The sequence below is a fragment of the Camelus bactrianus genome, chromosome 3 (genome assembly GCF_048773025.1).
Source record: "Camelus bactrianus isolate YW-2024 breed Bactrian camel chromosome 3, ASM4877302v1, whole genome shotgun sequence".
NCBI lineage: Eukaryota > Metazoa > Chordata > Mammalia > Artiodactyla > Camelidae > Camelus > Camelus bactrianus.
In genome coordinates this window covers 27,131,856-27,154,237 of record NC_133541.1, presented here as the reverse complement: position 1 = coordinate 27,154,237, position 22,382 = coordinate 27,131,856, and the positions used below count along the sequence as shown (strand labels likewise).

General features: G+C 42.2%; 1 protein-coding gene across 3 annotated transcripts in view; it reads right to left on the bottom strand.

Moving 5' to 3' along the window:
• The window catches only part of SLC1A3 (solute carrier family 1 member 3), a 75,142-nt gene that overhangs the window by 16,996 nt on the left and 35,764 nt on the right, over window positions 1–22,382 (bottom strand). For all 3 annotated transcript variants that reach the window (XM_074357157.1, XM_010956976.3, XM_045518068.2), the window contains one exon: window positions 827–1,031. In XM_074357157.1, the coding sequence (XP_074213258.1) occupies window positions 827–1,031 (205 nt within the window). The remainder of the gene's footprint in view (window positions 1–826; window positions 1,032–22,382) is intronic.

The window sequence follows — 22,382 nt, the reverse complement described above, 5'->3', positions numbered from 1 at the left end:
CCAGAAATCAATTATTATGTATAGTGGATGATGATTCAGATCACAGGTTCCAAACTAGAAAAGTCCAATGAACAGGCTACACTTGAATAAAAACTAGCCTTAGCGAGCAAGACTTGAGAAAAGTAGGTTAAGAAGGGCATCATTATTGGAGAGCAGTTTGTTAAGTGAAATAAGTCTGACAGAGAAAGACAAATACCGTATGGTATCACTTACATGTGGAATCTAAAAAATACAAGCTGGTGAATATAACAAAAAAACAAGCAGACTCACAGATATAGAGAACAAACTAGTGGTTACCAGTGGGAAGAGGGAAGTGGGGAGGGGCAATATAGGGGAAAAGGATTAAGAGATACAAACTATTAGGCATGAAATAAGCTATAAGGATATAATATGATGCAGGGAATACAGCCAACATTTTATAACAACTATAAATGGAGCATGATCTTTAAAAATTATGAATCACTATACTGTGCACCTGTAACTTACATAATGTTGTACAGCAATATAATTCAATAAAAAAAAAAATTGCACACACAAAAGAGTATTATCACAAGGTGAGCTACACAGCTGAGAGAACTGAGTGATCAGATCCAGTATCCTAAAAGCAGGGCTCTTAAATCTTTATTTCCTTGCTCTTCCCACCTCTTTCACAGGAGACCAGAAAATGGATCCTTCAGTTTCTGTTAGAAAGAATATGTGACCTTCACTTCAAGCCCAGCAGGGCTGGTTCAGTTGGACACCTCTTCTAGGGTTTGGTTAGCTCCCCCCAAGAAAAGGGGTTGAGTGGTCAAAATATATCCAAAAGGATGGGCTTGCAAGGACGTACCTGATCAAGTCCAGGAAGGCGTCTGCAGCTGTCACTTGTACAATTTTGCCTTCTCTGTGCATGTTTTCCTTTGTGCCCTTCCCAGGATGGATGATGATGACAATGATTATGCCAATCACCACGGCAATGATGGTCGTAGTCATGTAATAGACTACAGCTCGCATTCCCATCTTCCCTGATGCCTTACTATCTAGGGCCGCCATTCCTGGTGAAGGCAAACAGAAGGAGATTTTCAGGAAATCAGTTCAGGGAAGTCTTCAGTGGAGGGTGCCAGGAAGAGCATTGCCTTCTACATTCCCCTACCCTCTCCCACCCGGAAACGGGGTTTTATACACGTTATGACAACTTGACACAAAATTTAATCAAGGGATCACAAAAGGTGAGAGGGAAAGCTTTAGAATGGCTGGGCATCAGCTGTGTCAGCCAACATGTCATCACCCAAATGCTTTCTGCCCCGAGAGTTGATTTCCTGTGGCTCTCTAATGGTTTGAAAGAGATTCTTTCCTAGGTTGCTACTAGCTGAGGAAGCTGTGAGTATGAATTAGCGAGGGGTGTGTGTGTGTGTGTGTGTGTGTGTGTGTGTGTGCGCGCGCGCGCGCGTGTGTGTGAAGAGATACCTTAAAAAGATTTCTGGCAGGATAATCTAAGCAGAGTCAAGTTCAAGCACTGTAGTGACTCACATAGATTAACTGCCATTAAATTCTTTCAAGAATTATTATCTTATGTATGCATTTGGGACTCTTTTGGGGGATGTTTTTATGTAAAATTGAAGTTATAGTCTAATCACCTACTCATGTATCTTCAATTTGCAAAGTTCTCAGATAGCTTCTCTGTTGTTTCATTTGATCTCATCTAACCAAAAATTTTTAAAAGGAAAGATTTTGGTGGAGTTCTTCTCATTTTTGCACTCTGCCTGCCTCCCCCTTGTCCCACAGGCCTGCAGCGCCTTATCGCCTGTGGAACATTCCTCCCCTCATGTTTAGGACATCTTCAAAGTCTACCGCAGGCAAGTATTATCCTTGGTAAGTAAGAAGGCATGACTTTGAAGGGTTCCCTAACTGCTCTGGCAAATGGAATAAATCTCCGTGACCCTTGAAATGGGAAAAAAATTGAAAATGACACAAAATTCCTAGAAGATTCGGCCGTCTAGAATAATATGGGCCATTCTCTTTCATTAGCTGTTTGTTCACTTCTTTCTCTTCCCCAAACCCACTGAAACACTAAAATTCAATTATAGCATAATCCAATTACGGGCATTCAAACTATTTTCTTTACTATTTAAATCATGATTCTATAAATGTATTAAAAGTAAATACTGTAGTTCAATGACTGGGATCAGGTTTTAATAGTTGTTCAATATTTAGATAATGACCCTGTTCATACTAATATTATACTTAGAGTAAGGTAAAGCACTGAAAAAAAATAGTGTCCATGACTGCCAGACAACTGGCTGGGTTTGCCCCATTCATGATACAATGATAATGAACTTATATGAAAATTGAAGCCATGATCTTCAATTTATAATTTCACATGTATATGAATCACATCATTCAAAATTTTCATAATATGCACTTAGTACCTGACATGTTCTTATTTTTAACAACCTATAAGGTGACTGAAATGCAATTAAGTAACTCTCTAAGGTCTTAGTTAACACCAAGTAAAATGGAGTGGGAACTTGAACCCAGATCTTGTGTAACTGAATTGAGTGTGCTTTCTGCCCTGAGAAAACCAACTGCAGCTCCCACAAAGAGGCGGCCAATTTTGGTTTCCGTGCGTAAATTAAGCTTATTTCATTCGTGCCCTGGGTTTCTTGAAACCCAGGGTGAATACCCACTTTTTGGGGTGGTGCCCATTTAACACGGCACCATCATTAAAAATGGGCTAATGTGTCCTCAATCCAAGTGCTCCCATCCCCCCAGGTTCATTCTCAGGTCTCAGTCACATCTCAAAACATCTTGGCTTTCCTGTGCTTGAGATCACATCTCCCAGAAGGGCCCACTCTCTTTCCCATCATTGCCTGAGCTCGTCACCACTGAAGCCTGCAACTCTCCGGCGGGCGAGTGGTGGGGGCACAAAAGGCCGGATATCTCTGCTAGGGGTACCGGTATTTTCTTCCTCCGAGATGCTTTCTCTCCCTCTCGCCTTCTATCCTGTGGTGCTGTTCCGTTCTCACGCCAACTCTTCTCTGAGGCTCCTGCCCACTACTCCCGACCTATAGCTATTCAGAGAGAGCGCTAAGTGGTCAAGGCAGAGCACTGGAAACCAACGTGGTAGACAAAGGAGGAGGCTTAAATCTCCCTCCCTCCCACCACTGGGGGAGGAGTGGAGGACGTCATCCCAGAATCCACAGCAATAGCAAAGTTTATAGATGTTTAAAAAAATTTTTTTTAAATGAAAACCAATATGAAAGTATTTTCTTCATACTTTCTAATTCTGAAATAGCTGAAGACAAACACAGAGGCATTTTTTTAGCAGTGAGCCCAGCAGAATTCATAGTCAAATGCAAGGTGTCACCAGCCTCTGCATATTGACCTTTTCCTTTGAAAGGGAACGAAGCAGCGGCTGCTGTTATTTCAGCCAAGGAAGGGGGTGTGCAGGGCTGTCTTCATTAACCAAGTCTCCAAGTAGGTCCTGCCCCTAAATGGGCTGCTTGCTTCTGCTCCCGCTCCTCCAGCAGCCTCCCCCCAGCCCCTTCGAACTCCAACCACTCCCCCTTTCTGAGACAGGCTTGTTAAACTTAAGGGACCAGCAGAAGTAAGGCCACACACTGTCCTCAGGGCAACAGCAGGACAGATGTGGACAACCTGTCACAGCACTGGGCCTGAAAGAGAATGGCCGTGATTCTGACGGAACCAGGAAAATGGAGGAAGAGCTGGAAGACAAAACCCCACAAAGATGTCATTCTTCCTCTCTCGTACCCAAACTCTGTGACCATCTCCTCTCCCCAGCCTCCTGAAATTCCAGACAGAGCTCTACACCAGAGACTACACACAAATGTCAGCGTGTCTGGGCGCAGGGGGAAAGCACTAAATCACTTTGTAGAAAAGGGACCTTTGGCAGGAAGTGCCCTAAATGTTTGAGAAGAGGACAGTTTGCACTGAACCTTGTCATTCTAAAATATATGATAGAAAAGGGCACGGGGGGCAGGGGGAAAGAGGAGGCCACTTGGGTATGTAGATGCTTCTGGGAGTGTGTTATGACAACTATGCGATCATCTAAATACGTATTTGAGAAACACATTCCAGAGCAAGTAGTAAAGATAATGATCTTGACTGGTCTCTTTTTCTTCATTTGATCTGGGCTTAGCTACACCAGCCTCATTCAAGACATCCTGACATCTTTATTATGTCAACAATCTGTCATCAGAATTGAGATCCTTTTGAAACCCAAAGAAATACTATATTGTACTATTTCTACAAGTACTGTGATAGCTCTTCTAATTACAATGATGTGTTTGCAAGTTTATATGTTTTGTATATTGTGAGTTAACTTTTGTGCTGATCCACTAACTCCCTAACCAAATTCTCCGTGATCAATGGCACATATTCATCTGATTTCAAGACACCTGTATATTGTGCATATTGTTGATACCATTTTAAAGGGAAAGCTACAAGAGACCAGAGAAGTTAAGTTACTTGCTCACTGTTGCACAGCTGGTAAACAGCAGTGGCAGGATTTGAACCCACACTCCAGGGAGCACCCTTCCCACTATACCTCGATTCTTATGGACAAGCTAGGAGTCACCCACATTTCATTTGCTTGTTATCCATGCTAGGTTTCTCTAACTTTCTTGCATTCGAGTTCAATGCTGAAATGAGCCACCTGGTTGGAAGAAAACTCCGTGGTGGGAGGTAACTGTGGAAAAATGATGACACATTCCTCAGTATTCTCCACCTTGAGGGAACATGGGCAAGACTGGTCACCAGAAGGACTGGCTAGAGAGCTGATCAATCAGTTCAAATTCCTCACTGTTCCAAGAAAAACAGTCCAGAGCATGTTTTCATAGAGTGTGGTGGGCCATGCATACTTGCTGGCTGTGGGCACATAAGTCTTAACTTTCCTTTCTAAGAATCAACTCATCAATAATCAGTCACCAAGAAAGCAATCAATCATTCATTTCCACAAACCTATTACATGTTCACCAGTGAGTTAAGCATCTAAAAGAGAATAAACAAGACATTTTCTAGACTGTAAAAGATTTAGACTTTGCTACAATTACCTGGGTATTTTAGGCAGCAGTCACTTTGAAAAGAGAGGAAAGAGAAGAGAATTTCCTGATGCAAATGGTCAACATGCATTTACCTTTTATTTATGAAGACAGTCTTTTGGTAATCACTTTAGTACACAGATATGCACCAAATTCATGGTTTTGGGGGTGCTGGGGTAGAAAGGGAGTGTTTCACAAATGTGTGTGGAACTCTGTAAGTCTATTGTGAATTAGATTTCTTCTGATATAACATCTGGTACGACTTCTTGGATAAATGAAATATGTATTCAGTCCAGTATTAAAGGATAACATACAAATAATGTCAAGTTCCCAAGGCTCTGTTATTTACATGGATTTTATTCTCCCATCTGCTAAAAATCTGTACATTAATGGGTCTCAGTATATTCCCCAGAAATTCTTGTCTTTGGTCTTGAAATACGAAATCTAAAAATGTAGTCTTCTGTTAGGAATTGTTTTACTGTGTTTCACTGTTCTTCCAGGACCACTGGACCAGGCCCAGAAAGAACGATAACCGAGGGGTGGCAATTGCTGATTCAAGAATACTGTTCTGTTTCAGTTTTTATTTTATTTTAGGTGTACTCCTCCTTCACAGTGGGCATCTCCAACCCTCATCTAATGAAAGCCGCCTGTTCTCAACCCCTGGAGAATTCCAAGATGGGCAGCTTACAAGGAAATCAAGGATGAGCGCTCTTATGTACCATATTTATTTGAATACAAGGTGATGACACAGGAACCCTCATCACAGACAGTGAGCAAGGAGGCCAAAAAGCTCAGAGGAAAGGTGGTGAGGGGGCGGGAGTGAGCATCAGACAAAGCACTGTAAATCTCTGTCTAAAACTATCTTAAGCTTTTTTTCACTGAAATATTTTCTTCTTGATTCTTTAGAGACTAGCTTGTAAAAAAAAAAAGTGTAAGTTCTATGATTCTAGGGGTTTGGGGACAGAAGGCAAATCTTTACAAGTTAGAAGTTGTATCACAATTTTGCATCACAATGAATAAGCTGATTATAACCTCAGAATTTAATCTAAGAGATAATATTTCAAACTATTTAAGGCCAACCTGAGGCATTTTTAGAAGCAGATTCTATTTTAAAAATTGCAATACAGTGATTAAAGGGTTCAGGCTCTGGGGTTAGAATACCTGGATTCCACTTCTAGCTCCAGTACCATATGACCTCTGTAAGCCTTAATTTCCTCATCTGTAGAATGGGAAAAACGAAAGCTCTCTCAGAGTTTTCATGGTTTAAAGGGACTTCTGTACAGAAAGCACTTAGCATAGTGTTTGGCACACAGTAAGCACTCAACGAATGTTAGCTGTTATTATTATTAATTAATCAGATTAAATAATAAACAATCTACTCTGTAAGTGTTATTTGACCTCTCTTTCACCTGGACAAGAAGATAACCATACCTACATTGTAAGCTTAGGGAAAACTGACATAAAGGATTTGTACAAAGTAGGCCTTTGATAAATGCTGATTAAGATCATTATGACCATTATGACTCTCTCTACTAGAAGTTCAGTGCCAAGAGAGCAGAACCATCTACTTGATTCTTTGATGTAGCCTCCCTGCCTAGCACAGTGCCTGCACAGGAAGGCACCCAATCCATATTTGTTGAATAGTCCATCTCAACAACCACTGTTGTTGTTACACTGGGAGGAAACCACACACTTTTAAAAATATTTGGACTAGGTTACTGTATGAATAACAAGCACTAAAGTTGCCTTTGTTTAAAATACTCTGAAGTTTCTGACTCATCAATTTTGGTGGCTCTTCCCTCAGTTAATCCAAAAGAGTGAGGTTCCTCCTACCTTGAAGAAGGAGAGACAGACCTTGCAGGGAAAGAGTGACCCAGCATCTCCTGGAGCTTTATTTCGGGTACTGGGAGGTCATCAGAGCTGGGCAGGGGGGCAGCATACCTCCACTACTCACCCCAGGGGCACCCCTCCCTCCGTCCCTTCCTCTCCCTCCCCAACTCCTTTATTATTTTCCCTCTTTAGGGAACAGGACTCACTCCTGTGGATGAACCTGTGTAAGTAATTGCTATAGTCCTACTGGTCCACATGTTAACAGAAGGATGAGCAAATCAATGGAAAACTAAACGCAGAGAAGGGAATGGGAAAAGGGAGTGGGGTCTAAGCGCTTATGATGCAAATCGTGAGATCAATTTAGTGGGTCATGATTAGTACTTTTATCCATTAATGAACGAGGATAAATAGAAAACGTAAAGGTTAGAGTGCATCCCAGGTGGTAAAGGTAAATATCATTTTGTAAAACTTTTTTCAGTTGTGTAGGTGTGTGTTTGTGTGTGGCCAGGGCATAGTGTAAAACACATCTGTATTTTGTTTGTAGGTTCTGGCTTAAAAAAAAAGTTTGCAAATACTGGTAGGTATCCCCATTCAGTTATCAGTAGGGGGTTTAAGAAGGAGCCATGAGCTTCATCTTCCCTGCCTCTCACCCTGCTTCGCATCACCTTGGGCTGCCCACCCTCCACACCCATGAACTTATTCTGTCTCACGAGTGGAGACTGGGGAGACGAGCGTGCTGATCTCTGGTAACTAGCCAAGTCACCCCAACTTTTCTGGACACTGCAGTGAAGGAAGAAAATGCAGAAGAGGTTCACTTCATGGAATTTTGAGCATTTAATCAGTGATTCTTAGTGAAGAGAGTTACAGCATCTCCACACAGATCTGCAAAGGATTTTGTGGAATTCAGTCAACTAAGTCACAAGTATTTTTATGTGGGTTTTCACCCTGGCCAGCGTTTCCTTTGCATGAGGGCTGTTCACAGTATCACAAAACTTGGCATTTCATTCGCTCCTAAGCACAGCTTAGTTTTCTGAGGTTATATCACAGAGAGACAAGGAAGCTTCCTTACACATTTAGCACTTGCGATGGCATATAATTTGTCAGGCAAATTGATTTTTTAATTTGACCCTCATGACTTGTCAACAAAAGTCTTTTTGAGCTCCAGGGTTCACTCGTTAAACGCTCTCTCTTGAAAGACTGTTAAGTAGAAAAATGAGTGGAGGGGACGCTGTTATCAGTAGCAGCAAAAGTCATATCATAAATCACCTTTTCTTCTCAGTCTGGTAGGACTAAGCAGACAACTCCATCCCCTGGCTCTAGACATTCTTGAAAATGAACTTTCACAGGGGGGAAACTGAGGCCCAACTTCAACTGCTGCTACCTCTGATTATCCGAAAGCTTCTGGGCCCTTCTCCTTCACCGTTAGGGGGAGACTGCTTCTCCTGGCTCACTAGCTGAGGGGAGGCCCTCTGAGCGGGCAAGCTTTGCTCTTCTCCACACCAAGTAGTCTTAACCATCCAACAGACTCATCACAGCCCAGTACAGCCCTGCAACGGTCCCAGTGACGCGCTCTGTCGGGGAACCCAGCACTCGAACATCCTCTGTCTCTGCAAGGTCCCAGGAAGCTCTCTGAAGGGCCAGCTCTGAGGTTCACGTCTCACAGGCCTCAGCTGCCGGTGCAAGGCCTGCCGAGGGCTGACTGAGATACCACTTTCCCCCGCACACCAGCCCATCCTTTGCTCACGGTATTGGAATGTGCCGCACAATGTGCTTTTTTGAAGAGGAACCAGGGAGTAATTCATCTTCTTTATGTGTGCTAAGCAGAGCAAGAGGGAGAGGCGAGCAGGACCCACGATGGGCTGGGGAGGAGTGATTAGTAACAGCTGACAGCCTCGGACCAAGACCCTTTCTTTGGTTACCTCATTGTAACAGCCGAGCACAAAGGAATGACTGTCTTCTCGCCAAGACTTAGAAACCCAGGACCACAAAATAGCAGCTAAAAGAGAAATTGTGGGTTGGGTAGTGGGGGCAAGGAAGGGGCCGATCAGACCAAATCTTGGTCATACCTGTAAAGCCTGGTCTTAAGAACCTCTACAATGTGGAAAGATGCACCAAGAATCCGTGGACCCTCAACCAGCCCCCACCAGGGGCACTGGTGTGAATGGGGAAAGTAGGTGACTTCACTCAAAGCAGAAAGAGAGCAGCAAATTGCTTTGGTTTAATGAGAGGAAGTTCTTTGAGGGCCAGAGCTCCAGCCCCCTCTGCCTTTTTTCCCCCCAAAGAATCACGATTTACAACCAACCACCAGATGAGGTGTTTGCAATTTCCGTAACAGCCTCTTTGACTTTGGGTTGTCTAACTAGCTACGGAAAAGAACTTTAAGTTCTGGACCTTGTGCAACTTTCTAAAGGAGATGGTGATCAAGACAGCATGTTTTCTAACTGGCAGGATGGTGACTGGGACTGAGTTCCACAACCGGGCCAGACTTGTTTGGAGTTAATCAAAGGTTGTTACAGGTTGACTGCAGAATATAGCAGACCCCAGGGGTGCGCTTTCTTCCCATGGAAGACCTGTCCCTCAAGCAAAAAAAGCATTGAAAGCCTCCTAGAAACTGAAAGCAACATATGGACATTAAAACCCAAATCTGTCTGGCCCAGATTCCCAGAACAGTTGAAGCAGGAATGAGACTCCAGGCCTTGAAATAGGACTGGGAAGCAGCAGACATTCCTGGGGCCAAAGGAGTCCTACAAACTGTGCCACCCAAGGTCCCCCCTCCCCTCCAATTCCCTGCCATCAAATGATTCTGGGACCATAGTCCAACCTGAAAACTCCAAAATGAACTGAAGCTAAGTCTGTTGCCTGAAACTTCAATTAAGATTTTCTAAATGGTGTATTTCTTAAAATAATAATAGTAGTAATAATAATAATAACTGGGAGTAAAACATGTTCACCTCAGCTATTTTCTGAATTAAACCCTGAATGGAGAATCTTATATACTATATAAAAGAATAAAATTAAAAAAAAAATTTAAGTCCATGTTTTGGCCAGTTGAGAGTGTGCAGAATTAAGTCTTTGGGGATGGAGCTGAGGTTGAAGAGAAGAGGAGGAGATTGTGGAGTTAAGAGACTTGAGGGAATAAGAGAGAAGAGGAGAGAAAAGAGAAAGAAACGGCGACTTAAAAGCACAGACGTCTGGAATGGAGAAAAAGTTCAGAAGGTGCTTTTATCTCAGTCAGCATATTTCTTGGGCTGTGGCCAACACCCCCCACCCCCCTTTCAGTTCTATTAGTTTTCTCAGCATTTAAAAGTTCATCAATTGTTCTTATCTAATCTATAAAGGAATAGTCGCACCCAGGGAGTGAGAGATTATGCTCCCACTACCTGACCCAGACAAGAAAGCAGTATCAATTCACGGAGTGAAAAAGACTGTAAACTCTGGAACTAATGGGCTTCCCTCATCTCTGCCTTACGTGTAAGGAAGAGAACATTCTCTCCTTGGAACAGGAAAAGCTGCATTTTTGCCCCCAGGGCCAAGGGCGACAATGGAACTGAATGATTCCTGATATATTCCGCAAGAAGTGGCACAACTCTTGACAACTTTTTGCCTTCTACAGGAGGGAGCCGTTTCTGCAAATTCTACTTTAGTTTTGTAACATCAGTTTCATATTTTGATGGGTTTTTTTCAAGGGGTATTTAGGAATTCCCAAAAATTCTCCAAAGAAAATTACGGGCAGTCCCTTACATCAAACCTCACTTACCCTGAGTAGATTTCAGGGATGGAGAGGGCTGTCAAAGAAAAGATGTGGAAATGACATTTGGCAGGTTTGAGACTGATGTTGCATGCATTGGACTGGTCGTGTTATTCTTTAACTTGGAATTTAGGGATGGGGGTTGGCTAACAGTGCAGTCACCAGAGTGTTTGGAAAAAAACACACAGTTGAGTAAAATCTGGTAACACAAAATGGCAAAGAGAAAGAGAGAGAGAATGAACTGGAGACGTTGTTGTTAAACAGGAATATGGGATAAAAGATCTATTAATAAGGTAAAGAAAAGCAGGTACAAAATCATTGATTTCAAATGACTCTGACTGCTCCATCACAAATAATGGAAAGAGGCTGTCAGGTAGTGAAGTTATATTAAGGGCAACTTACTTCTTTTGAAAGTGGCTATATTGATTTCTTCTACAATTAAAATTTTCTCATGTATTCATGTATTCATTCAACTTTCATTAATGCTCTGGCCAAAGACACACTCATTAGGGCCCTCATGTACTTAGTAATAAGTAAGACTTAAAAATATATTACTTGAAACAGCCCTGAACAAATTCAATGCATAAAATTATCCAGTAGAATGATTTGGAATGGAATTGAGAGGAAAACAAGGAAATTTGTTGGTAGATATTGGAAGGAAATGGTTGTAATAAGCTGTAGCGTTTGCTTGGTTTGAATCCTGGCTCCCTCACTTACTAGCTTGTGACCAGTGGAGATATGTAACCTCTCAGTCTCTCAGTAAAGGAGGGATAATAATAGTATTTACTTCATAGGATTGTTCTGAGGATTAAATAGGTTCAGCATGTGATGCTTTACTTAGAACAATAGCTGGCACATATCTTAGCCATGATGATGGTGATTTTTTTTTGTTTTTTCAAAATATTTTTAGGTCTGAAAGACTCCTTGGAACACCGCTGTAAAGTGTGAGAAGTCAGTAAATAAAATTAGACCCTATATTTCCAGGCACATGCTAAGTGCTTTTTCTGATTTAATCCTCCCAAACCACCTGCATGGCTGGGACTTAACAATGGTCAATTCCCATGCACAGATTAGGAAACTGGGAGGTGAAATCACGTGCTCAGGATCACAAAGCTCATAAGTGGCAACTGCTGCATCTGAACTCAAATCTTTCCACCCCCAGAGCCCACTGTTTACAGCTACTGCCCTGGAGATTCTTTGTGAAATAGTCTTCTTTGCACTGGACTTGTCAATTGTTGATTTGCAATCGATTTGCCTAATGGGGAATTCTGACAATGATCTGTTAAATTCATATTTGAAGGGATGTCACATATCATAATAAAAAGTTGTGTGTGCATAAAACGGTGAGGCTGAGTGGCGACTGTCAAAGCAGTGGGCAGTCTGCACCAGATTTCATCTGACATCTTATTGAACTGGGGAGTCATAACATGCCGACTATATCCAGAAGTTAATATACTGAGGGATATCCTAAATCAAAGAAGAAAAAAGAAACCTCAGCCATGAATAATTACCTACTGCCAAGGTCTTGGGTAATTCCTAGAACTCCCAGGGCTCTCGGTGAGGCTGCAGCACCCTCTCCACCCCATGCCCTTTAGAGTGTTGGTTATCAAACTCTCTGAGCCCCTCCGTGATGACGTGCACCATCTCCTAGGCTCACTCTTCACTGTTGAGCAGCTTTGATATAAAAAAAAAAAAACAGTGCTTAGAAAGAACTGAAATCTGGTTCTTTATAACTCTTTTCCCTTAAGATAAATTTTTGTTTCTGGAGAAACACAGAGCAAGTCTGGTCCACATGTACCAGAGGGACCTTGGTCATCTCTCACCCAGACTAAATACACATCACTTGTTCAACTGACCCCCACATATCACTGTTTTCAGATGTTCGCCAACCTGTAATCCCTCCCCCTGCAGACCAGTCAGGGCCCGCACGCTCTGATCCAAAACTTCTTTTCTCAGCTTCATTTCCTACTAGAGCTTACCCCATTCATCTTGGCAACCTACACTACTCAATATTCCCTAGACAAGTCTTGAGTTTTCCTGTCTCTGCATCTTTGCTTTCAAGGCTTCCCCTGCTCTTGTCCTCATTTCCTGTGGAAATCCTACCGCCAGTCCAGCTCCTGAATTCCCACAGCACTTTCTTTGTGTTTCTTGGCGTCACAGCTGGCTTTGTTTTACAGTCATGTGCGTACCTGTTGGGCTCTCCATTAACATTTTCAACTCCTTGAGGCTAGAGACGGGCCATGTCTCTTCACATCTTTATTGTGCACACCGGTTAGAGCACTGTCCGTCCAAAACAGGAGTCCAATAAACATGTCTTGGATTGGATTCAACACCCTCTTAGTAGCTACTCTGCTTTGTCAAAGGTGCTCCCGAATGTGCTCGGCACTCAACAAACTACACCCGATGCAGTGTGAGCACTGCAGAGTACAGTGAACTATTAATAATTCTCCTGAGGAAGCACACGACTATATTCATTCTTTTTTAGCCACCACATCCTACTGTTGGTTCACATTAAGCTTTTAGTCACATGAACTGCTGCCAAGCTCCGTCGCTCCCCATCCTGCAATTGCGCAATAACCTTTTGAATCGAAAAGCAGAAATGTGCGTTTATCCCCTGCTCAACTTCATCTTGTTGGTTTTCATCCAGCATTGCAGCCTATTGAAGTCATTCTGAATCGTGCCCATAGGCATACGTGGTAGAAGCCATTTTGGGGGGCTTTATATCATCTGAAAACACAATGTAAGTGCCTTCTAGGTCTTTAAGTTGTTGATAAAAATGTGGAACAGGACAGGGTTTTTTTAAGTACACTAGAGTACTTTACCAGGTATCTTTCCAGGCTGACGTGGAGCCTTAAACGCTCCTTGGGTCTAAATGTTCAGTCAATTTCAAGTCCATTTCACTGTTTCATTATGCCTTATCTTTTTTTTGTCGAAGGTATTGTAGAAGACTCAAATTTTCAGAATAAACAAAATAAATTGTATCAGGAATTCCACAGCCAGATGTTATTATAGAAAGGGAGTATTTTTAAGACTTAAAACGATTCCTTGTAGTATAGGAAACTATTACAAGATGCCTTGTGAGAATACAGTAAGCCTGACTTTGTAACTTTAGGAAATAACTCTCCTTCCCTAAAACTGTCAGTAGTATCAATCTAGAAAATTATACGCTGATAAATTTCTTTCTCTACTAAATGGGAATGTGATATCATTTGGGTAGAGATGTAAATACATCAAGGATTAACACAAACAGAAGCTATGCATATGAGAAAGAAAAGGCATAATGATTATTTTAGACTTCAGGAAAGTTCATTAGATAACTCACTGGCAAATAACTCTGCATGTGTTACACTGATCATTGGAAAGTCCATTATATAGAAATACATGCTTTTAATTCATCTTCACTTTTACTCCTTCCACAATAACATATCAGTTTGTGATCTCCAGGTTATAGTCTTTCAATTCTAAATATACATGATGGTCTGTATGTATTGCTATATGCCCAGTGACTATCAATTATAATAGGGACTCAATAGATATTTTGTTGAATAAATGATGAATGACAAAAGTCTGCAAATTCACTAGGTGAGATAGAATTAAGCAACTGTCCACAAATCACTAAGTTATTTATGTAACATCTACTGTCACAGGAGCTTGTCACTGTAGCAAGGGCTGAGCTGCAAAGGTACAAACAGTAGTTTCTGTTCTCAAGGAGTTCTTTCATCGAGTAGACAAGTCATATTCTCACCAAATAATCAAATGATCAACCACGTGTGACATAAAAAGTTAAGTGCACAAGTATGGAGAAAGTGTGGGAATACTTAGTTCCCGTGGAGAAAAGACTTTAATCATAGGCAGTAACATTAAGGCATCAAACGCACTTTAGCTTTATAAACTGATTCCATACAAACCTAGTGGCCACACCACTTAAGGCGCTAGAGACGGAGAAGAGAGAGAGCTTTTGTGACAAACAGATCTTAGTTTGAACACAAGTTCAGCCACTTACTGGCAGGGACACCTTGGGAAGTTTCCTCATCTGAAAATGTGAATAATAATGACCTTGCAGAAGGAGTAACAAGTATGTGTGCTCAAGGCCCTATGTGTCTTTTAGACTCACAACTGCTAGCAATTGTTATGCAGGTGAAATTTAAAGTCACTGACCAATCAGAGAATAAATCTGCAATCAAGATCATCACTTCACCACTTTGAGGTAGAAGAGACTAAACATGATCTTAATGGCAATACCAATGTTCTCATACACCTTCAGCTTCAGATGTAAATCACACACTGTTTGGTCAATTTTTGAGGAATTACCATGTGCCAGGCTCTGTCCCAGACTAAGTAAACCATGTAGCACTGTCTAATTTGCACACATCCTAATGCTATGGAAACCTGATTGTAGAGAACATAATCCCATGGGGAATCTGCAAACACCCTTGGAAACCAAGTCTGTTATCAAAAAGCCAAAATTAAATGCTTAAAACTGGGGCTAGGCCATGGCTAAGAAGACTGAGTCCAAGAAACAAGAGGTTCAATAATGTACAAAATGACACCACTAGTTAGTGGTGAGACTAGGACAGAATCAAAACTTCACCGCGGGCTTTTGCAAAGCAGTTTAAAGTTCTGTCTTAGCATACCAATCTGAAACCAGTGAAGTCTGCGACAAAGTTTTCCCCAATCTTGGAAGGTTATGAGCCATTTTTGGCAAATGGGTTTTTCACTCTAACATAGAAAATAAAGCAACTTTAATCGTTTACTCAGGGTCAGCCACAAGCAGCTTTCTTGTTCAGGAATACTGACAAGCTGCAGCCAGCCTGTCCTAGGAAGTAGCAAATCAGCTGAAAGGACGCAAAGTAACACACAACACGGATCTCTGAAACTGGCTACCTATCAGTGACAAAGCCCAGGCGTGGTCACTGATGAGAGCGCCATCAGATGACCTGGACCAAATGGAGAAAATGATCCTCCGGGCACAACCCAGATGCGCAAGCAAGGAAGGATATTGCAACAGATATTCTCCAGCAAGGAAGCCATAGGTCCTTTGAACTTGATGTTTACAGTATTGAAGCAGATCCAACAGTGGCAGTAATCACCAACACCGGTCCAGTGCCTACATGCTCACAGAACGCCCACAGCCGCAATCCCAGCTGAACTTACCTCAGAGTTCCCGACGTGCCATGGACAACAAATATTTCTAATTCTATCCTTACCATTATTTCCACTCTATTGATAAGCCCTGAATGCCAAAGTGACTTCCTCCACAGTGAGTCAGTGCTGTGACTGGTATAAAATCAGTCTGATGGCTCCAGAGTGTGTGTTCTTAAGAACCAAACAGGGATTACCGCAAATAAATGCAGCCGGAGGGAGACTTGTGGTCTTCGATCCTAGACTCTGCAGAATTAAACATCTCGTCTCTCTGCAGAGGAAAGACATCCAGGGTCTGGAGTCTCTGTCTAGCAGCCCTGTGACTTCCTTCTCCGGCACCTGGCACAGCTGACTGGCGGGGCTCAATACTGAATGCAGTGACAACCTCAACCAGACAATAGCCGCTGTACACGACTCGGAGCACAAAAGCGACGCGGACACAAAAGGGAATGAAGCATGAAAACTTACGGCAGATGCTGTCAGGACTATTTACTGTGTATTCGGTGAAAGCGCAGAGCTAGACAAGGTTTGACAGGGAACATAAAGGAGGTGGTGCAGGGCCTGCGCCCTGAGATGTGTATGGACAGTCTTACTGAGGCCACAGCACGTGTAAACGCCTCGGGAGTGCTTGTGGAATAACTTCCAAGTGAGCAGAGGGAGGCGACTTGTGTAAAGAAGGTGAATGGGCTAACCATCCCTGGGGAATCAGCGCACATGCTACACAAACACGCCCCTTAATCCACCAGTGGTGTTGGGAAGCGTGAGAACATTTCCACGGGCTTCTCGGAGCACGGTGCATTTCCTGGGAGCACGGTGCATTTCCTGGCAGCACAGTCTTCTAGTGCTCCCGAAGAGGCCCTGGAGGCACATATGAACCCCCGCAGAGGAAGACTCTGACATTAAAGCTGATGAATAAGAAAACATGAACATTTTCCTTTTTCTCCTGCAGAACCATCCTTAGCTCATTTGAAAGAAATTTATTGAGCGCTTATTGTATGTCAGGCCCAGAGCAACAGACAGAAATGTTCCCCAGGGCTTGCCCTCAATGCCCGCGGGCCGGCGGGGAGCCAGCGTCCTGTCCCGGCAGGCAGGGCAGTGCTGGGTGAGCCACATTCCGGGGGTTGGGAAAGGAGGCCCGCGTGTGCAGCGGAAGAAAAAAGGAGATGCTGGGGAAGGGGCTCCTGGGGACTGTAATAACCTATAAGCTGGAGTTCTGGCAACACTTGACTTTGCTGTCGGGACAACCGGAAAAGCACATTTAGAAAGAAGGAGCAATTTTAGTGCCAAATCAGATTTGCCTGTGCATGTTTACCAGATCGGACTCCGGGAGCCAAGGATTTAGTAGTGGTGTCGTCAGAACCAATAAATAGGTTAGGAGAACTCATGAGGGGTAAATGTGGAGTCAGAGGTTAGGTATTTATGTGAACACTGGAGCACATAGAAGGCATAAAGGCTGTTGAAATTCTAATTACGAGACATGCAATAACCCCAATTTTGAAAACTAGTACCCCTCGCAATGCTGCCAAACACCTAGCATCTGCTCAAATCTATTACGAACCATTTCCTCGGGGAGGAACGTGAAAGAATTGCAAGCAGCTGCCGAGAAGTGTGCTAGCTGGGGATGCCACTTCCACACCACAGATTTATGTGCGAACTGATTCAGTAAGAAGCACCATCACTGACCATGGCCATGCCACAAAATGGACGAGGAATTCAGTCACAGAGCACATGAGAAGTCAGTGCTGCTAAGAGGTCATACAACAACTTAAGTACATCTTAGAAAATGCATTAACAAGCAAACTAGCAAATCAACCAGACATCTCACATTTGCTTATGAAACTGTACCTCCGCTCTCTAGTGGCAGCATTTCAATTTTCGGTACCCTCACCTTAATCATTGCCAAGCCTGCAGTTTACAGGAGCCTTGTCAGTGGCTCTAATTTGACTTTTCAAGGTTTTGACTTTATATTGTTTACTGGTACCTAAGAATTGTCCTTGGTGAAATTTTCTTCCACTGTGCATGTACCTCCTAGGATCAGTATGTGATGAGAATAATAAAGCCATGTGATATGGCAGTGTTAGGAACACTCAGCTATATTGGGTTACTTTCCTTTTACTAAACATTTTAGGCCAGTTCTTGCTCCCTGGGTAACTATGGGAATTCTCTGGAGGCGTGCATAAGACGTGAATCTAGCTCTTTGTGTCTGTAACTGTACACCTGCTATTGATGCAAAGGATGAAAAGAAAAATACCAAATACACATTGTTCTATTTTCAAGCTGTTGTACTCAGTTCCAAGGAAGGGAAAGATGCCCTTTCTCCCCCTTGAAAGTTATCGAGAGCCAGTTTTTCTGCTGTGGTGTAAATTCAATTTCCAAACTTTGAAGACAGATGATCTTAAGCACTGAGGGAGAAAGTATGGGGTGTGTGTGTGTGTGTGTACGTGCGTGCGCATACCAGTTGGAGCTGGGGGTGCCAAAATCTTTCCTCACATCCGGAAATGCCTATCAGGGAAGCAAACTAGCTGGCAATCAGAAACTCCCATGTAATGTTCACTGTTTTAAACGGCACACACTCTCATGTCCTAGGGCAGAATTGCATGCCATTACTGTAGCTTTAGAAGGCACGCCACCAAATATTAACTGAAAGATTGAATCAGCAAATCTTTCCAGGAAAAGCATGGCAAAGCTCTCTTTGCCTTTTTTTTTTTTTTCCCAAACAACTGCATAAATTGGCAGCAGGATGCAACATTTCTCTAAGTCAGGACTCCAAATATTGGCTTTTCTGGTCTGATGCTGCTTACGGAAGCAGTAGAATAGTTTCAGGAGGATTTGGTTCACCTTGGAACTTTGACCCTCTTCCCTCCTGTATTAACCTCCCTGAAAAATGTTGTGCAGGGTGTAACACTTTTTTACAGGAAAATGGAGACTTTCACGACTTTTTCTAAAATAACTAAAGACTCTCTGGGATCTCAAAAAATGATGGCTGCTGGCTCCCAGGGATAGAGTACCAAACAAAAATGGTCCCTCACTTTCTTGAAACTTACAGTTGGCTGGAGGAGATGGAGCATGACAATGGGGCCACCGGATTGCATAGCCCGGGTAGGAAAGGTTTCCTGGAGGAAGTGACATCCAAGATAAGACCTGAGGGTCAGGAGGGGTTTCAGGTAAAGAAAAGAGTCCAAGCCGACATGGGGGGAAGGCAGTGAGAAATGAGCTGCAAAGAGATAAGCAGGAGCCATACAAGACATGCTCAGAATTCTGACCTTTACTTCAAAAGCAATGTGGGGGATAGGCTCAGAATTGGGTTTTAGCAAGACCATACTGTCTCCATGTAAAAAAGCAGGTCAGGAAAGGGCAAGTCCCGGGGGGGGGGGGGAGCAGGCTGGGAGACCAGTGAGGGCACTGCCGATGAAGATTAGGATTGAGATGGTGCCGTCTGGACTTGGTGGAGGGGAGGCCAGAGCCAGAAGTCAGAGTTAAGGAGGTAGAATCAACAAGTCTAGGGGTAGGGGGGAGCTGGAGGGTCAGAATTTCTGATTTAGCCTGTATTTTCTGCATTCCCTTTGATTTAGAAAAAAACACAACTCTTTAATAGTTTCCTACTCTTCCTAAATCTGAAATGGCTGAGTTCTCCTCCACGTTTGTGTTCTTTCACCAGGAATACACTTATTCTATTTGTACACATTGTCTTCATAATAATGAACCAGCTCTGTAAAATCTCAGTAACTTGAAAAAGACCTGTGGGTCCTTTTCAGGCAGGGAGACAGGCTCAGAATTATGAAGTCTTTACTGTGTCTTTAAGCTTATTTTGCAGATGATTCTAGTTTGCATACACCTGGCAAAACATTTCCCATCTGGGAAACAAAAATTTTTATGAGTCTAAAGAAGCAATCACATTGTCAAAAGTGGCCTAACTCAATAGCCTTTGGCCACTCGAATTTTACTCCAGCTCCTAAAAGCTGTAGTTACTAAGGCTCTTCAAGGCCTCTTTCCAATACAGATTTCTACTGCTTTTATCTATCTATGACTCTCTTGACCAAAAGACCATAGTCTGGGGGACAGAGGAAGATGGTAAACAACACCAGGGAGGGGTGATCAGCAAAATTCAGCATGCGGAATACTAATTTTACACGGGGAACAATCTGTTTTCTTCAAAAAATAAATTGCAAAGGAAAAGGGTGGAAAAGATAGAGACATAAAGAAAGAGAAACAGGGAGAGAGACATATACAGAGACAGAAGAGACAGAAGGACCCTATTGATTATGAGATTTAAAAGAAACACAAAACAAATTCAAACCAATAAACTGTAAAAAAAAAAAAAAGAGGGAGAAAAGAAATGGGGATTTTTGAAAATTGGATGATATTAAGAGATTATTGTTAATTATTAAACAAGTGATAATGGGAGTTATGGTTATGTGTAGGGAAAACACTTCTCTTTTAGACACGAATGACTCCAACAGAAACCAGACTTTCCGTCAGGCTATAAAAGTCCCTAGACTGTATTCAGAAAAGATGACTTTCACTTTCATCCCAGAGCTGGAGGTCAGGGCAGAAACAGTGGACAAGTTCCCCTAACATTTAATCTACTTTCCTCACCTGCCTCTACATGAAGAGTTGGTCCCCAGATGAAAACATCAAGGTAGACTGACACTCCCAAACTCTACTTTCACACTTGCCCAGCAATTTAATCCTGAAAGGGAACTGAAAGTGAAATCGAGCTTCCTAAAAGATTGAGTCAAATTTTAAATGTGCTAAAGTAATCCATGGTGAATCATTTTATAACGTATTATTTTTGGAAAACACAATTCTTCTCCATCAGGAAGGCACATCTCCCTCAAGAGCTGGGGAGCGGGGAAAACGAGTATCAGGACATGTATCTTTAAAGCCCTTTTAAGCAATACACGTTTATGAGGCTCCTTCTGCTCCCCCCACGCCAATAAAAACAAAAAGAAGGGATTATATTAGTTCCTTAAGAAGAGTGATTTTTCCCTCTCAAGCTGGGACTAGAAACATTTTGAGAACCATCGATCTGGACTTCACTTTAGGGTATTTTCTCAAAATAAAGTCTGCCTGATCTTTCAACACAGTCAGGGTTTGTTTTCGAACAAATATGTTGGAAAGAAGTTCCTGAGAGAGTTAGGAATATCTTTCTTTTTTATTTTTTAAATTTAATTATCTTTTTAATGGAAGTAGTGGGAACTGAACCCAGGACCTCATGCATGCTAAGCATGTGCTCTACCACTTAAGCTATACCCTCCCCCGGGATATCTTTCTTTTTAACAGACAACAAGCTGCAAAGAGGCCAGAGCCCTGCCTTCCAAACTTCATCTTGTCAACTAACAGAAGTTAGGATGGTGTTTTTTTCTTGGGGAAGCCTAAAAATAGGAATTTAAACCAACTGTCCATTTTTTCCATTAGAAATAATGAAATTCTCAGAGAATCTTTTACCTTTGAGCCAATCAGATGAATGCATTCAGTTAGGATGGGCTCATGACTTTTATAATTCAACATACATAAGGAATCTAATACCGGAACTGTGCAGTTAGGACTGTTCATAATATGCAGCAAAAAAACTGTATTTGCGGCGTTTTTGTTTTCATATTTTTTTCTTCTATTGAATTCTTAGTACCTCTTGAACCACAAGTCATTAATGCAGTTAAGAGTCAAGAGATCAAATCCTGTACTTTAATCCATTGAGTCTTTTCACAATGTCTGCGGTTGAAAGGAAAAAACAGAGAGAATCACTCTCTCTAAAGACCAGTCAGGGGGCCTGCTCCCACCTAAGAAGTCCCTTCCCAGCCCCTCCCCTGTGAGGCTGCACTCTTTGAATGTGGATTTTGACTATCTGTACATGTGGGAAGTTGGTATCAGTAGTTCAGTGTCACAAGAAAGACAAGGGATTTATTCTATAAGAACACTGTGATTGTGAACAAAGCCCACTGAAGCCATAAATACCTTCCACAGGTGACCACAGGCTGTAAAAGCCAAACTCCAACTCACAGAGGAGGAGACTATGAGGTGTGGTACAGAAGGCATTGAGAGGTTGTCCAAAGATCTGATTAACTAGAGGGCAAAAATGGTAGAGATAATTTAAGGGCTGTGTTCCAACTTCTGTTAGTGAAAAAGGTTTGAGACAAGTCTCAAATTTTTCCTGAAAAGTTCCCCAGTTAAATTTCTGAAACCTGAGTTTGTTGCTCAGAGTGGCATAGTTCTGCCTATAGATAAAACAGTCAAACACACAAGTCTTAAAATTTTTCCTTTTGACACTGAGACAGTGCAATCATTAAAAAAAAAAAATAGTGGAAAGGTATTTGGCAGAAAAATACAATTTCTTGCACATCTATGCTTGACCCTCAAAAAAAAAAAAAAAAAAAAGAGCCAAATGGTAAGTTTAATGCTGATTAACACTTATTTAAAAGAAAATTCTAAGTAATCACTTAAAAATCAGACTAGAATGCTCACTACAAAGTCACAACACCCAGAGCCCATTTTAGCCTCCTGCACATGAAGGTTGGGATAAATCAAAAACAAGAAACAAAAAAGCCATGAAGTTATTGTGATAAATTGAGAGAAAAGAAACTGCTCTCTTTTAAAGTATACTAATTGTTGCAACTCCTGCTTTTTCT